Below are 17,020 nucleotides of genomic sequence, written 5' to 3'. Positions count from 1 at the left end.
GTACAAGCGGCCCAAATGAGTTTCCTCCGCCGTGTGGCGGGGCTCTCCCTTAGAGATAGGGTGAGAAGCTCTGCCATCCGGGAGGATGCCACCCGAACGCCTCCCTAGGGAGGTGTTTAGGGCACGTCCAACCGGTAGGAGGCCACGGGGAAGACCCAGGACACGTTGGGGAAGACTATGTCTCCCGGCTGGCCTGGGAACGCCTCGGGATCCCCCGGGAGGAGCTAGACAAAGTGGCTGGGGAGAGGGAAGTCTGGGTTTCCCTGCTTAGGCTGTTGCCCCCGCAACCCGACCTCGGATAAGCGGAAGAAGATGGATGGATGGATGGATATATACATATATATATATATATATATATATATATATATATATACATCCATTTTCTACCGCTTATTCCCTTTTGGGGTCACGGGGGGCACTGGCGCCTATCTCCTATAAATATGAGTAGAACTTATGGGGAGTAGAGCTTTGATGAGCTGAAGGCCGTTCGTGACGACAGTAATGTGTGTTGAGGTCCTGAGCGAGAGTCCGGTCATTCAGGGCCTGGGGGGCTTTGGGTTTATAGTTCATAAGGGCCCTTAATCCTCTCCACACGGCTGCAGAGTCATTGGAGCTGAACTGCTCCTGTAGACGGTTAGAGTACACAGATTCAGCTTTCTCCACTTCCCTGTTGAAGTGCTACTTGGCTTCTCTGTAGATACTCCGGTCCCTGCTCCTCCACACAGTGACCTTTTTCTTGCGCAGTTGTCGGAGTTCGGGTTTGAACCAGGGCTTGTCATTGTTACAACAAGCTCTGGTGCGCGTTGGAATGATGATTGAACTGTATGTATGAGGTCATAATGTCCGTATACTCGTCCAGATTGTCTGTGGCTGCTCCAATTGCCTCCCAGTCTGTCGTCTCCAAACATGCATGCAGCTCATGCACAGCTTCAGCGGTGAAACACTTAATGGTCTTCATAACAGGTTTAGTCATTCTCTGTCTGTATGAAGGGATTAAGTGCACCATCACGTGATCTGATAGTCCAGGGGTCGGGAACCTTTTTGGCTGAGAGAGCCATGAAAGCCAAATATTTAAAAATGTACTTCCGTAAGAGCCATATAATATTTTTTTAACACTGAACACAACCAAGCGCGTGCATTTTTAGGTAAGACCAACATTTCTAGAGTATAATAGGTCTCTTATTCTTTGTAATAATTATTCTGAAGCTAACTGTGGAAGGGGCGTGGCCTGTGGGCCTGCAGCAAACTGGGGTGTCCCAGGACCGGCCTCGAAATCAGCGACAGGTGCGTAGAAGGCCCACCTGGGCCTTGTTCTCTAATCACCTGTCGCTCTGTTATAAGCAGCACCCAGGAGGAGAGACGGGGTGGAGGCTGGAGCCAGAGCGCGAGAGAGAGAGAAAAATACAATTGCTGGAAAGCAACTGAGAGACTTATTGAAAAATAAAACAATAATGTAACCCTGAAAAGGGCCCTCATGTCGGTGGTCTGAAGAACCCCCAGGAGCGCAAGCCCCACACTAACCAATAATAAATAAATTACTACTGACCATGGATGAAGTACTGACTGTCCAGAGTCGAGACCCAGGATGGACCGCTCGTCGGGACCCAGGATGGACCGCTCGCCTGTATCGGTTGGGGACATCTCTACGCTGCTGATCCGCTTGAGATGGTTTCCTGTGGACGGGACTCTCACTGCTGTCTTGGAGCCACTATGGATTGAACTTTCACAGTATCATGTTAGACCCGCTCGACATCCATTGCTTTCGGTCCCCTAGAGGGGAGGGGGTTGCCCACATCTGAGGTCCTCTCCAAGGTTTCTCATAGTCAGCATTGTCACTGGCGTCCCACTGGATGTGAATTCTCCCTGCCCACTGGGTGTGAGTTTTCCTTGCCCTTTTGTGGGTTCTTCCGAGGATGTTGTAGTCGTAATGATTTGTGCAGTCCTTTGAGACATTTGTGATTTGGGGCTATATAAATAAACATTGATTGATTGATTGATTGATTGATTGATTGATTGATACTTATCATTAACGCAACTTTGTGAACATAAAAAAGCATGAGAATGTTTTATATTTTGAACGTTATTTTTAACACTGTGATTACAAGTGGAATTCATTACTTATCGTGTTAAGGAATGTCAGCTCTGATCTATCTGAGAACCAGATGCAGTCATCAAAAGAGCCACATCTGGCTCTAGAGCCATAGGTTCCCTACCCCTGTGATAGTCCATGGGCAGCACGCGGGACTGCATGACATGCCTTGCCTACTGTGGTGTAACAACGATCCAAAATGTTCTCCTCTCTGGTCGGGCATTTAATAAATTGTCTATACTTGGTTAATACCTGGCGAAGATGTCCCTTGTTAAAGTCACCAAGCACGATAACAAGGGAGTCCAGAAAAGACCGTTCCACGTGTAAGATCTGGTCTGCATGACACTCAGCGCACGCACATCCGCGCTGGGCGGTATGTTGGCAGCCACCAGAATGAATGAAACAATCTCACGCGGTGAGTAAAAGGCCGTACAGTGGATGAAAAGATATTCCGGAGCAGGAGAGCAGTGTTGGGATATCACCGTCACTTCTGTACACCACTTCTTCTTCTTGTTGAAGGAGCAGACTCCACCGCCTCTTGTTTTGCCGTCTCAGGATCTTTCTGTGTGGAGTTTGCATGTTCTCCCCGTGAATGCGTGGGTTCCCTCCGGGTACTCCGGCTTCCTCCCACCTCCAAAGACATGCACCTGGGGATAGGTTGATTGGCAACACTAAATGGTCCCTAGTGTGTGAATGTGAGTGTGGATGTTGTCTGTCTATCTGTGTTGGCCCTGCGATGAGGTGGCGACTTGTCCAGGGTGTACCCCGCCTTCCACCCGATTGTAGCTGAGATAGGCGCCAGCGCACCCCGCGATTCAAAAGGGAATAAGCAGAAGAAAATGGATGGATGGATGGGGATAGCAGGTCCATTCTATGTGTCATACTTCATCATTTCGCGATATTGCTATATTTCTGCTGAAAGGATTTAGTAGAGAACATCCACGATAAAATTCACAACTTTTGGTCGCTAATAAAAAAGCCTTGCCTGTACCGGAAGTGGCAGACGATATGAGCGTGACGTCACGGGTTGTGGAGCTCCTCACATCTGAATATTGTTTACAATCATGGCCACCAGCAGCGAGAGCGATTCGGACCGAGAAAGCGATAATTTCCCCATTAATTTGAGCGAGGATGAAAGATTCGTGGATGATGAAAGTGAGAGTGAAGGACTAGAAAGAAAAAAAAAGACGAGGGCAGTGGGAGCGATTCTGATGTTATTAGATAAATTTACTAGGATAATTCTGGAAAATCCCTTATCTGCTTTTTGTGTTACTAGTGTTTTAGTGAAATTATATGGTCGTACCTCTACAACCCTAAGGTCGGCCACGCACCTTTCTTCAGCACCAGTCGACGGGTGGTGGCGATGCCCATCTCTGCCCTTCGCAAGGGACCCTCTTCGAAACACGATCTTTCGAAATGATCGCTGCATAAAACACTGTACTTTGTGTGTGTGGTCCAATCCAACCGTATTCGCTTGACCGCTCTGTTCCATAGTAAAGCTTGACTTGACTTTCGGGTATGTAAACAATGAAACACCGACTGTGTTTGTGTTGCTAAAGGCAGCCGCAATACACCGCTTCCCACCTGCAGCTTTCTTCTTTGACGTCTCCGTTATTCATTGAACAAATTGCAAAAGATTCAGCAACACAGATGTCCATAATACTGTGGAGTTATGCGATGAAAACAGACGACTTATAGCTGGGAATGGTGCTGGAATAAAATGTCCTCTACAATGCATGACGTCACGGCACGCGTCATCATACCGCGACGTTTTAGCATGATACTTCTGCGGGAAATTTAAAATTGCAATTAAATAAACTAAAGCGGCCGTATTGGCATGTGTTGCAATGTTAATATTTCATCATTGATGTATAAACTATCAGACTGCGTGGTCGATAGTAGTGGCTTTCAGGAAATTTCCCGCAAAGTATCCTGTTGACGTCACTGGTGGTTCTTCCAGCACCGATCACGGCTAAAAACAGTCTGTTTTTATCGCATAATTACACAGTATTATGGACTTCTGTGTTTCTGAGTCTTTTGCAATTTGTTCAATGAATAATGGAGACGTCAAAGAAGAAAGAAGCGGTGTATTGCAGCCGCCTTTAGTAACACAAACACAGCCGGTGTTTCTTTGTTTACATTCCCTAAAGATGAAGGTGAAGCTTTAATATGGAACAGAGCGGTCAAGCGAACATGGTTCTCTATGTCAACCGGCAGGTTTCGGTGAGAAAATTGTGGTAATAAGTCGGCTTGTGTCGTTCCTCCTGCAGATGTCAAAGAGGCAGCTGCGACTTTCTTGCCTCCTCCGTGGCTTCCCTCAGAGATACTGGCGGTCACCACACCCCTCCGACTTTCAGGTATGTGAAGTGAATTATATTTATATAGCGCTTTTCTCAAGTGACTCAAAGCGCTTTACATAGTGACACCCAATATCTAAGTTACATTTAAACCAGTGTGGGTGGCACTGGGAGCAGGTGGGTAAAGTGTCTTGCCCAAGGACACAACGGCAGTAACTAGGATGGCACAAGCGGGAATCGAACCTGCAACCCTCAAGTTGCTGGCACGGCCACTCTACCAACCGAGCTATGCCGCCCCTATATAATCTCACTAAAACACTAGTAACACAATAAGCACATAAGGGATTTTCCAGAATTATCCTAGTAAATGTGTCTAATAACATCTGAATCGCTCCCACTGCCCTTGTCTTTTTTTCTTTTTCTTTTCTTCTAGTCCTTCACTCTCACTATCCTCATCCACGATTCTTTCATCCTCGCTCAAATGAATGGGGAAATTGTCGCTTTCTCTGTCCGAATCGCTCTAGCTGCTGGTGGCCATGATTGTAAACAATGTGCAGATGTGAGGAGCTCCACAACCAGTGACGTCACGCACACATCATCTGCTACTTCCGGTACAGGCAAGGCTTTTTTATAAGCGACCAAAAGTTGCAAACTTTATCGTCGATGTTCTCTACTAAATCCTTTCAGCAGAAGTATGGCAATATCGCAAAATGATCAAGTATGACACATAAAATGGACCTGCTGTCCCCGTTTAAATAAGAAAATCTTATTTCAGTAGGCCTTTAAAGTCAGTAAATATTTGTTTTATTCATTCCTCCATCCATCCATCTTCTTCTGCTTATCTGAGGTCGGGTCGTAGAGGCAGCAGCCTAAGCAGGGAAGCCCAGACTTCCCTCTCCCCAGCCACTTCGTCTAGCTCTTCCCGGGGGATCCCGAGGCGTTCCCAGGCCAGCCGGGAGACATAGTCTTCCCAACGTGTCCTGGGTCTTCCCCGTGGCCTCCTACCGGTTGGACGTGCCCTAAACACGTCCCTTGGGAGGTGTTCGGGTGGCATGCTGACTAGATGCCCGAGCCACCTCATCTGGCTCCTCCCCATGTGGAGGAGCAGCGGCTTTACTTTGAGCTTCTCTCGGAGGGCAGAGCTTCTCACCCTATCTCTAAGGGAGAGACCCGCCACTCGGCGGAGGAAACTCATTTCGGTCGACTGTACCCGTGATCTTGTCCTTTCGGTCAGAACCCAAAGCTCATGACCATAGGTGAGGATGGGAACGTAGATTGACCGGTAAATTGAGAGCTTTGCCTTCCGGCTCAGCTCCTTCTTCACCACAATGGATCGGTACAGCGTCCGCATTACTGAAGACGCCGCACCGATCCGCCTGTCGATCTCACGATCCACTCTTCCCTCCACTCGTGAATAGGTCTCTGAGGTACTTGAACTCCTCCACTTGGGGCAAGATCTCCTCCCCAACCCGGAGATGGCACTCCACCCTTTTCCGGGCGAGAACCATGGACTCGGACTTGGAGGCGCTGATTCCCATTCCGGTCGCTTCACACTCGGCTGCGAACCGATCCAGTGAGAGCTGAAGATCCCGGTCAGATGAAGCCATCAGGACCACATCATCTGCAAAAAGCAGAGACCTGATCCCCTCAACGCCTTGACTGCGCCTAGAAATTCTGTCCATAAAAGTTCTGAACAGAACGGGTGAAAAAGGACAGCCTTGGCGGAGTCCAACCCTCACTGGAAACGTGTCCGACTTACTGCCAGCAACGCTGATCATACAGAGAGCGGACCGCCACAATAAGACATTCCTCCATCCGAGCTCCTTTATTACGTTGCAGGTGTCGTGCAGTTAAGATGTTTGCCACACGGGGGCAGCGTGGACAAACGGAGGCCGTGGCAGCCTCCGGCAGGACGGAGGCCGAGGAAGACGGGCGCACACAATGCACTGCACCGCTGACAAGGGTTGTGTCTCCCTCATTTCCAACACAAATCCCCAAATCCGTGGAAACTTGTGAAAAGGAAGCCGCGGGGACGCCTCCTCTCCCCCCGGTCCACGTTGGCGCGGTGTGGCCCTGGAGGGGAAAGGCAAACACAAGCCGGCGAGGGAAGAACTTGTTGGATCTAAACAGTGAGGGCTGCACGGAGGAGCTGCCCAGCCCGCCGGGGGTCGGCCCACACCCGCCTTTACGGAACTCCACACCGAGGCTTTCACAGGCGGGCCTCGGATTCTGCTTCCAAGTGATGGAGGTGGAACCGAGGCGTTTAAGTGCGTGAAGGAGCAGTATAGTGCTGTTAAACAAGCGATTGTCAGAAGAACCTTCCATTTTTTTGGGAGGAAAAAAAAAAAAAGGATAAACCTCCGCTAGCTAACAGCTGGATATGCTAACGCTAGCTCGTAGCTAACTAGCGCTAACGTTACGTCTTTCTTTTGATGGACGCAAAGTCGAGCATCACTGTCAACACCTCGACAATTATTGAATATTATTACTATACATCATTTGTGTAGCCTTCTTCTGTTAGTGGCGCGGTGCTATTGCGAAAATACATGTTTATCCTATTCTGTCGGAATATATTGTGATGTATGGCGTTAGCCCGCAATGCTAACTGCTAGTTAACACTAACTAGTCGTCGAGTTTGACGCGATCAGTCAACAACATTTAGTTTCGTTTCTTCAATGATTTGGAAAACGCCTCGTCTGCTTTGTGTCGGCCTTGTTTGGACTCTCGGCCTTCCGAACTAGCTCACCGTGTCATTAAATCATCCCGATGGACGTATTATGATGATAATAATGCATGATTTGCAACATTTAACCATCGTTAGGAGGATTTAACTGACCTGGCCGTCATCACAACCCGGGTCGCCCTTTTTGTTTACTTATTAACTTATTCGGTTGTTTGTGAATATTCCTGCTAACTTCAGCTGTTTAGGAGACACTAAACCATCTGGTGACACTTCTTGAAATGACACCCCAAAAAGTCCCTGATGCCAGTAGACTGTTGCCGGACGCTAAATAATAGGTTTCATTAACGCCATTTTAACTGCTGGTGTCGTCTCTTCGCGGTTCGGTGCCTTCCGCCGGACCGGGACTCGAACTAAGTCCCTGAGAGTTGCACAGGGCAAAAAAAAAAAACAAGGCTTGACGTTTTTCCGGACATGGAGGGCCCGAGTCGAAGCAGCGGATTCAGGCAGAGCCGCCGATCCCGGTCCCAGCGTGACAGAGAGCGGCGGCGGAGGAGGGTGAACCTGGCGGCGGAGGAGAGAGCCACGTCCCTGTCGTCGGGTTCCGACCGGGAGGCTCGCGGGACCAACGGTGTCCGCGGGGCGGGCGGCGGCGACGAAGGCCGACCCGGGTTCGGCCGACACAGGCCCCCGCGCCGGAGGAAGAGGGAGTCCGTGTCCTGTGAGGAAGACGTCATTGACGGCTTCGCCATCGCCAGCTTCGTCAGCCTGGAGGCTTTGGAGGTGAATTTGTGACACCTGCTGTCATGCTGGGGGGGACTGACACTGACACACACCTGGTCATCAGACACACACACACACACTCACTCTTGTATTTGTCACCTTCTTGAGACCTCCGAATAACGCGCAGGGGTCGGCAACCTTTACCACTCAAAGAGCCATTTTGACCCGTTTCACACAATAAGGAAAACAATGGGAGCCACAAAACTCTTTTGGAATTTAAAATGAAATAACACAGCGAACAAAGTTTTTTTTGCTTTGTGCTATGTATAAACCAGGGGTTTCAGACACGTGTCACCTTTTATATGAAAATGTAATATTAGTACGGCCCACGAGTTTTAATTGAATGCCGCTTGACAACATCACAATTGCCAACCATCACAATTTATCCGGGAGACTCCCAAATTTCAGGGCAACTGTCTGCTGATTTTCATCCAAATGACAATTTTAAGGGCGTTCTGTGATGACATTGCGCTTAACACCCTCTACAAATGTAACAAACAGCTTGTCAGCTCATTTACGTATTGTATGTGGCTTCTGCAGACACACGTAAGTGACTGCAATGCATACTTGTTCAACAGCCATACAGGTCACACTGAAGGTGGCCGAATAAACAACTTTAACACTCTTACTAATATGCGCCACACTGTGAACCCACACCAAACAAGAATGACAAACACATTTCTGGATAACATCCGCACCGTAACACAACATAAACACAACAGAAGAAATACCCAGAATCCCATGCATCCCTAACTATTCCGGGCTACATTATACATTAAACTGACGCACGGAGGGGGGTTGTAGCGGGGGTGTATAATGTATCCCGGAAGAGTTAGGGATGCATGGGATTCCGGGTATTTGTTCTATTGTGTTTATGTTGTGTTATAGTGCGGATGTTCTCCCGAAATGTGTTTGTCATTCTTGTTTGGTGTGGGTTCACAGTGTGGCCCATATTAGTAAGAGTGTTAAAGTTGTTTATATCACAACCCTCAGTGTAACCTGTATGGCTGTTGAGCAAGTATGCCTTACAGTCACTTGAGCCTGGTAACGGCAGCCGCACACTACATGTGACCAGCCGGCACTCAGTTAGCATGGTATGAAGGCCCACGCGACGGCATGTTCTAGAGAGCGTTAATGTTATTGTTATCACGGCACGCCTGCAACATTGTTGTCTGGGTGGGAATCTGAGAATATTATCCTCGGGAGATTCCAGGGAAAAGCATTGAAATCCGGAAACCTCCCAGAAAAATGGGGGGTCGGCAAGTAATCAGGTGAGCCACATCAGAGTGATCAAAGAGGCTCCGGAGCCACGGGTTGCCGGCCCTTGGCCTAGAACCACCCTTTCTGGATGCATAAAGATTTGTGTATTTACAACATTAATAATATATACATACTATGCAAATGTAAAAAAAGCTTGTTGTGAAAAATAAGTTGGAATTTCGCAAGAAAAAAGTCACAATTGTACAAGAAAAACTTAGAATTTTGCCATCGTTATCACAAAAGTCGTCATTTTCCTCAACGCAAGTCAAAATTTTACAAGAAAAACTGAACATTTGTGCAATATTATGATAAAAGTTGGAATTTTACTAAAGAACCGTCTCAATTTGACAAGAAAACCTTAACATTTGAGCAATTTAATGAAAAGAGTTGTAATTTTACTTGACAAAAGTCCAAATTTTATAAGAAAACGTAAAAATCTTGCCAATATTATAATAATAAGAATTTTACTTAGCAAAATTACGACAAAAGTCATAATTTTTCTAAAAAATTGTCGTTGTTTGTTAGTGCATGTGCCTCACAATGCGAAGGTCCTGAGTAGTCCTGGGTTCGATCCCGCGCTCGGGATCCTTCTGTTTGGATTTTGCATGTTCTCCCCGTGACCACCGCCAAAAAAACATGCACCTGGGGATAGGTTGATTGGCAACACTAAATTGTCCCTAGTGTGTGAATGTTGTCTGTCTATCTGTGTTGGCCCTGTGATGAGGTGGCGACTTGTCCAGGGTGTACCCCGCTTTCCGCCCGAATGCAGCTGAGATAGGCTCCAGCACCCCTTTAGTCCCCAAAAGGGACAAGCGGTAGGAAATGGATGGATGGATGGATGGATGTCACTGTTTTACAAGAACAACAAAAAAAATAGCAATATTGTGATCAAAGTCAGAATTTTATGACAAATGTATCCATTTTGCATTTAAAAATAATGGTTTTACATAAAGTAATAATTTTACGCTAAAATATTGCAATTTTACAGAAACAGAAAGAATATGAGAAATGGTTCCCAATTTTATAAGAAAAAAGTCGGCACATTGTGGGAAAAAAACTTCTTTTAGTTCATGTGTTTATTTATTTATTTTTTTTGTTTGTAATTGTTTTTCATTATTTACTTCAAGTTATCAAGTTTTGGGGTAAGATTAGGGAAGTCCTTTTTTTGCTGCCGCCTTGTTTGATCATATATTGCTGCTTATGCACCTGTCAATGTTTACTTTTGTATGCACATTAAAACAACCAAAAAGTACTGACTTTGGAGCAATGTTCACGGACTCTAGTATTTGGCTCTTTAATAGATGCAACGGTTTTCTTTATTGGGACCATGATTTCAGTTGTAACTTATTCAGCAGTTCTCATATGGAAGGTACTTTTCATTCTTGATGTCTCAAGAAGGGTAGAAATACAAGCACACACACACACAGACACACAAAGCAATGCACTTCCCAAACAAACCCCAAGGCGTCCATCCATCCACTGATCCTCAATTATTCATGTTCTCATTCTGGGAGGTGTTGATAAGCTGCCAAATGGCTTTGTGGGGAAAACAAGCTTCTTAAATGAACCGCACTAGTTCTTGTGTATTTGCCGCTAGTGCGAATCCATAGCCTGTTTATTCAGGGAGTACAGACCTCCTTAGTCTATCTACCATGTTGTTAATAGATGTGCGCCAAAATCTAATTTCTTAGTCGAAACCAAGACCAAGGCGTTCGTTGTTCACACAGCTGGTCAATTCTCATTTTTTTGCCACTATTGCTTGTATTCCGACACGTGACTTCTTCCCGGAAGTGAAAACCAGCGGCGGTCAACCAAGCCAAGATGGCTGTTGTACAGCAAGCAGCGCGCAAACTATCTGAGTACAAAAGAGGCTTAAATATTCCTGCAAAAAGTAGATACGAGCAAAAAATCTAACTATGCAATGGGATAGATCCCTATACTATGTTGAGTGATATCAAGGATTTCATACGTCGGTTTAGTTCCCAGACATATCAAACTAATGTGCTCCAGATGCCATTTTACATGACAAAACAGATGGAAACTTGGAAAAAACACGAATGTCTACAACTTATTTGTGTGTGTCTGGGTCAAGGACATTGGTATCAAGACTCTCCCGGATGAATATGCCTCGTTTTTTCTCGGGTCAGGTTGTATTTAATGATTTAACTTTGTGTCTACTGCCATCTTTGTTGTTGCACGCGCCGTTTACGAGTAGCGTGTATTTCCCCGTCTTTATCAGAATAACTATAGATTTCAACATTGTGTATGTGCTGAAATATTCATTTATGATTGTTTATCAAAATATAACTATAGATATCAACATTGTGTACGTGATGAAAGATTCATTCATGATTGTTTATCAAATATAACTATGGATGTCAACATTGTGTATGTACTAAAAAAAATCATTTATGATTGTTTATCAAAATATAACTATAGATGTCAGCATTCTATGTGCTAAAAGAGTCATTTATGATTGTTTATCATAATATAACTATAGATGTCAACATTTTGTATGTGCTAAAAGAGTCATTTATGATTGTTTATCAAATTAACTACATATGTCAACATTGTGTATGTGCTAAAAGAGTCATTTATGATTGTTTATCAAAATATAACTATAGATGTCAACATTTTGTATGTGGTGAAAGATTAATTTATGATTGTTTATCAAAATATAACTATAGATGTCAACATTGTGTACGTGATGAAAGAGTCATTCATGATTGTTTATCAAATATAACTAGATGTCAACATTGTATGTGCTAAAAGAGTCATTTATGATTGTTTATCAAAATATAACTATAGAAGTCAACATTCTGTATGTGCTAAAAGAGTAATTTATGATTGTTTTCTCAAAATATAACCATAGATGTCAACATTTTGTATGTGGTGAAATATTCATTTATGATTGTTTATCAAAATATAACTATAGATGTCAACATTGTGTATGTGCTTAAAGAGTCGTTTATGATTGTTTATCAAATATAACTACAGATGTCAACATTGTGTATGTGCTAAAAGAGTAATGATTGTTTATCAAAATATAACTATAGACGTCAACATCGTGTATGTGCTGAAAGATTAATTTATGATTGTTTATCAACATATAACTATAAACGTCAACATTGTGTATGTGCGGAAATATTGATTTCTGATTGTTTATCAAAATATAACTATAGATGTCAACATTGTGCATGTGCTGAAAGATTAATTTATGATTGTTTATCAAAATCTAACTATAGCTGTCAGCATTGTGTACATGCTGAAACATTCATTCATGATTATTGTCTTCGGTAAAAACGTAACTCTTTTAGGTTTCGCTCACATTTGATTTTTTTTATTTAGACTCACCGAGTTGGTGCTTTTCAAAACACTCGTAGCAAACACGTGTTTAGGAAATACAAATATTATCAAGATAATACTTCAATGGGAAATAATAAACTTTAAAAGTGTATCAAACAAACCTTTAACAAAGTGATCACTCCAAACTTGCGCATTCTTCCACTCTGTTCCCTTGGACTGGAGTGTGAGCTGCTTTTCTCGTCGTCGTTTCGTAAAATCTTGCACTCCTCCGCTGTTTTTGATTACATCTCGAGGAACTTTGAAAAAACTGTTATAATTTCAGCAATTTAAACGGTTCGTACAGCCGAAAACATTACGGGCATAGGGCATTTTTTCTTCGAGAAAGCTAAATGACCACCATCACTTGACCACCACGCATATTTATTGGCTGGTATTTTAGCCGGACGTAATGGCAACAAAACTGGTACTGAATTTGGTATTTGTATGGGCACTGACAGAGTTCCATTGTATTGATTGACATAAAATCCAGGCCTCAATTAACATTTTTATACGCACGCTGTAAGTATATATAAATAATGTTGTAACAGGCACATTCTTAATAACATGTAATAAATGAATAAACGGATGATGAGCTGTAAGTTTTCAGAGTTAAGAGATAAGCGGATCCAACAAGTAGCAGTATTGCTAAGTGCTAAACAAGAAATACAAACTATAAACAAGATACAACAATCACTTACTGTACAATGTCTGCTCTGACTGACTGGGATGTTTATATCTTCCCATTTGGATGAAGAATTAATCATAATCCTCTCAAAAAAGGTGACGAAAACAAGCTTCTTTATTGTCTTATCTCACTATCTGCGGCTCTAAGTTGGATGTCAAAGTTGACCAACTTGTCGGTTTATGTCCACGCATGATTTATAATCTAGAATTAACTTTTACCAACTCAGAGGCGTTGCAGCTGCTCAATATGTCAATATAGCAACGTAAGCTAATTAGCTCTCTGTGAGCACGGCGGCACTAAAAAGAGTTTCTCTGCGTTAGCGCTTGTAATAACAATATTGCTAGTACTTTGTTAATATTCAGATATCGACATGTACATGAAGTATTGTTGCTGGTTTTTAGATGTTTTTTCCAGGGCTTTCTGGGCAGAATTGTGTACTCTCATTAGCTGCATTGTTGGCCATCTCGTACTTAGAAATAATATAAAAAAAGAAAGATGTTTGTTGTTGTCTTAAATAGCAGGTATTGTCCATGCATCCATCCATTTTTCTACCGCTTGTCCCTAGGTCAAATTCCATAAAAAAGTACGCTTCGTCTTCAGTCCAATCGCAGAAATATATGTCAACCTTCCAAAGAAAAAACAAAGTCATCAAATTATGAAAATACTTATTCAGCTCTAACAATATACAATAATTTATTACGATTCGGAATACGTTCTACATTTTTTAAATGTCTCTCAGGCTATCTTTGTTCTTTACTCGCTGAGCGTACAAAAGTCAACAGGAACTTTGTTCCATGTTTGGAAAGGGCTTTATAAAATTGCATAAACTGAGGATCAGTTTGAGTGAATCGAATCGTCACCCCAAGAATGGGATTGAATGGTGAGTTGTAGGATTCACATCTTTACTGAAAGGCTCGCTAAAAGATGGTGGGTTTACTAGGAAACTTTCTTACTGTTTCAAAAACATCCGCCGCAGCTGTTGACGCGTTCAGAGTTCATTTCCTTTTCTGTGTGGTGGTGTTTACCTAATCAGAACGATCGAGATGTTAGAATGTCAGATGATGTATTAGACCTGTACAGTATATATCCACTTTGCAAGTTTCTTAAACCATTGTCAGCGTGTCTTCTTCTCATATAATAAAGTACCATTAGAGCTCCGGCACCCCCTGCCACCCCATAAGGGACAAGCGGTAGAAAATGGATGGATGGAACGAGTGGAAAAACAAGTTGCCTCTATTTTGAAGCTATTATCATATATATCTATTTATAACGTTTGTAAATAGATAAGATCAAAATTGTATCAATTCACAGAGATTACATAGGCATTTTGAGAGACAATGAACTATCCAGACACGCCATCACGTGACGTAAAGGTAAGAACCGCAGATCCCTTCATCACCAACAACAATGCTTATCATGCAGACTTTGTTAGAACCAACAACGATTACTTTGGGGAAAAATGATGATCTAGAAACTTCTATTTTTGAGCCTGAATATCAGGAGGAAACTTTAACTATCCTAAGCAGAGACAGCTTTAGAGAAACACTAAGCATCATTTAACAGTATTGCTACATGCTAAACAAGAAATACAAACTATCAACATAATCAAAAAATCACTTACTCTACAATGTCTGCTCTTACTTTGATGACAACTGATGGGATGTTTACATCTTCCCGCCTATATGAAGAATTAATCATGATGCTCACGAAGGGCTAAAATGGAAAAGTCTCCCTGCAGACACCGTCTTGGGTTGTGTGTGTTTGTCTCCATCTCCGGGTATACATTGTATGTCCAGGCATGTGATCTGTCCGTCTAAAGTCGGAATTCCGTATTTTTTAATCTCGGGGGGGGAAATAAATTCTCTTCTGTTTCGAGACGTAGCTTATATTACGCCGTAGTTGTTTGGTCGATATGTTCCTTGTGACCGATCAGGACATCTGTTATGAATGATGACGTTGTTACCGCCATTTTCCAAATGTAAACGATGTCGGTTCTCGAGAGAAAGGACGCTTCACGGGTAAAAGAAATTGATAAACATGTCAAACATAAGTTTCGATGGGACTGGATGGAAAGGGAAATCACTGACACTGTTGGGAAGAAGGAAGTTACAACTTTGTTCGGCGATTTTATTCGGAAAATCGATCGTCCCGGAAAAGTTTTGTGCACGTGGTGTCATGATAATATTGACTAAGGATCACGAGGTTTCAAGGCTTTGGAAGTACATGCGAAACGCCAAAAACATATGAAACAACTTGAAGCAAGGAAAACAAACTTTTCACTAGCTGGTACTTTTGGTTGTCAACCGAAAGTGACTAAACCTTACAGACTTCATCCTTTGTTTACATCCACAACTGCTGTAGACATCGAGAGGAAAGATCCACCCAAACAACCCACTTCAGTTGCATACAGGGTAGTTAATCATGAGGTAAAATAAAAAAAGATTTGCTTGCGAAATAGGCATGTTTGTTTTAAATATTAACCAATTATTGCTTTGCGAAATATGAATGTTTTTTTCTAAAAATAAAAAGCCACGTGAAAATATATTATGAAATGACAGAAATTCAAAGAGTCGCATTATTGATTCCAGTTAACAATTTATTTGATATAAATTTGCATATAATACTAGAGGCAGAAGTTGGCAGTGAAATCCAAAAAAGAAGCTACAAAAGCAGAGACCAAAAGGAAAATGCAGGCTGCTCAGAAATTTGCAAGGAAAGCTCATGTTAGGTCTCTCCGAGCAAGTAAATGTGTGAAGTGAACTGAAGTAATGTAATACTGTAAATAAACTGGAGATAATAACACTGATCAATGTGACACCTGTGGATGTGAAATGAATACAAGATGTAAATATTAGTGACTAAATACGGTTGGGACTGAACCATATACAGTGATTCTTTAGGATGATTGGGGTATTTATCTTCTATCAATGATGTTTTTATGTCTTTAAACACTAAATTATTTTCTGCAAATGGTTCTATCTTTGTTAATTTTAGCATGTTAAATTGGTGAAAAACCAGGAGCTTATGGGGGCATTGCCCCCCTTTTTCCCCCCACCAGGGCACCGCCCTGGACCTGGCTGGGGGCCTTCGTCCCCCAGACCCCCGGAAATGTTTTCAGTCTTTTTCATTGTGGTCAAATCACATGCCTATATGTCACAGATGAACAACTTCTGGATTCATGGCTAGACCCTCCTAATATCCAGATGAGAGGCATGATTTTAATCTAGAATAACTTTGATGAGCCAAGACGTGATGATGCGGGGGCGACAGGACAGTAAAGCAGCAGAGGGCTTCTTAGCTGTCTGTATTTTTGCACCACTAAGAAATAGTTTGTTTGTGTTAGCACTTATAATAGCATTGCTAATATTTGGTTAATATTCAGGTCACAATATGTATACAGAATATAATATTTATTTACAGGGTTTTGTGGGCAGAATAGAGAGCCCCCATTGACTACATTGCTAGCTGACTTTGTATGTTTTTACGACTTATAAAGCATAAAAAAAGAACATATATCTTATATAAAGATTGGGAATGATAGACACAATCAAGCATACAAAGTCAACTTGTTTTTCCACTCCACTGCTACTTTAAAGTACACCCACACTGCAGACCTATTGCCTGCACTGAACTCTGAACAAACGTGCGCTTCCTGCTTATGTCATCACAACGTCCGCTTTGGGCAGTGTTGTTTCAGTCTCAAGTCTTTTGAACAAAAGCCAAAAATGACATTTTTGGATTAAAATCAGGGGCCGAAATGTTGGTGCGTCACCAATTCTTAGATAAAAAGCTTCACTCAGCATTTTCCTTACATCTAATACATCGGAGGGGCAACATACATACAATAGGCGATTTAACCTGTAGGGTCCCAATCAGCCTTG

At 42.9% G+C, this 17,020-nt stretch overlaps 1 protein-coding gene across 2 annotated transcripts in view; it reads left to right on the top strand.

The window, feature by feature from the left end:
* The first annotated feature begins 6,281 nt into the window (after positions 1-6,281).
* Positions 6,282-17,020, top strand: part of fbrs (fibrosin) — a 39,741-nt gene continuing 29,002 nt past the window's right edge. For both annotated transcript variants that reach the window (XM_061876050.1, XM_061876048.1), the window contains exon 1: positions 6,282-7,849. In XM_061876050.1, coding sequence (XP_061732034.1) covers positions 7,541-7,849 — 309 coding nt within the window. In that variant the 5' untranslated portion in view covers positions 6,282-7,540. The remainder of the gene's footprint in view (positions 7,850-17,020) is intronic.

This window comes from Nerophis ophidion, linkage group LG17 (genome assembly GCF_033978795.1).
Source record: "Nerophis ophidion isolate RoL-2023_Sa linkage group LG17, RoL_Noph_v1.0, whole genome shotgun sequence".
Lineage (NCBI taxonomy): Eukaryota > Metazoa > Chordata > Actinopteri > Syngnathiformes > Syngnathidae > Nerophis > Nerophis ophidion.
The sequence above is the reverse complement of the archived record's forward strand: the minus strand, read 5'-3'. Positions and strand labels throughout refer to the sequence as shown.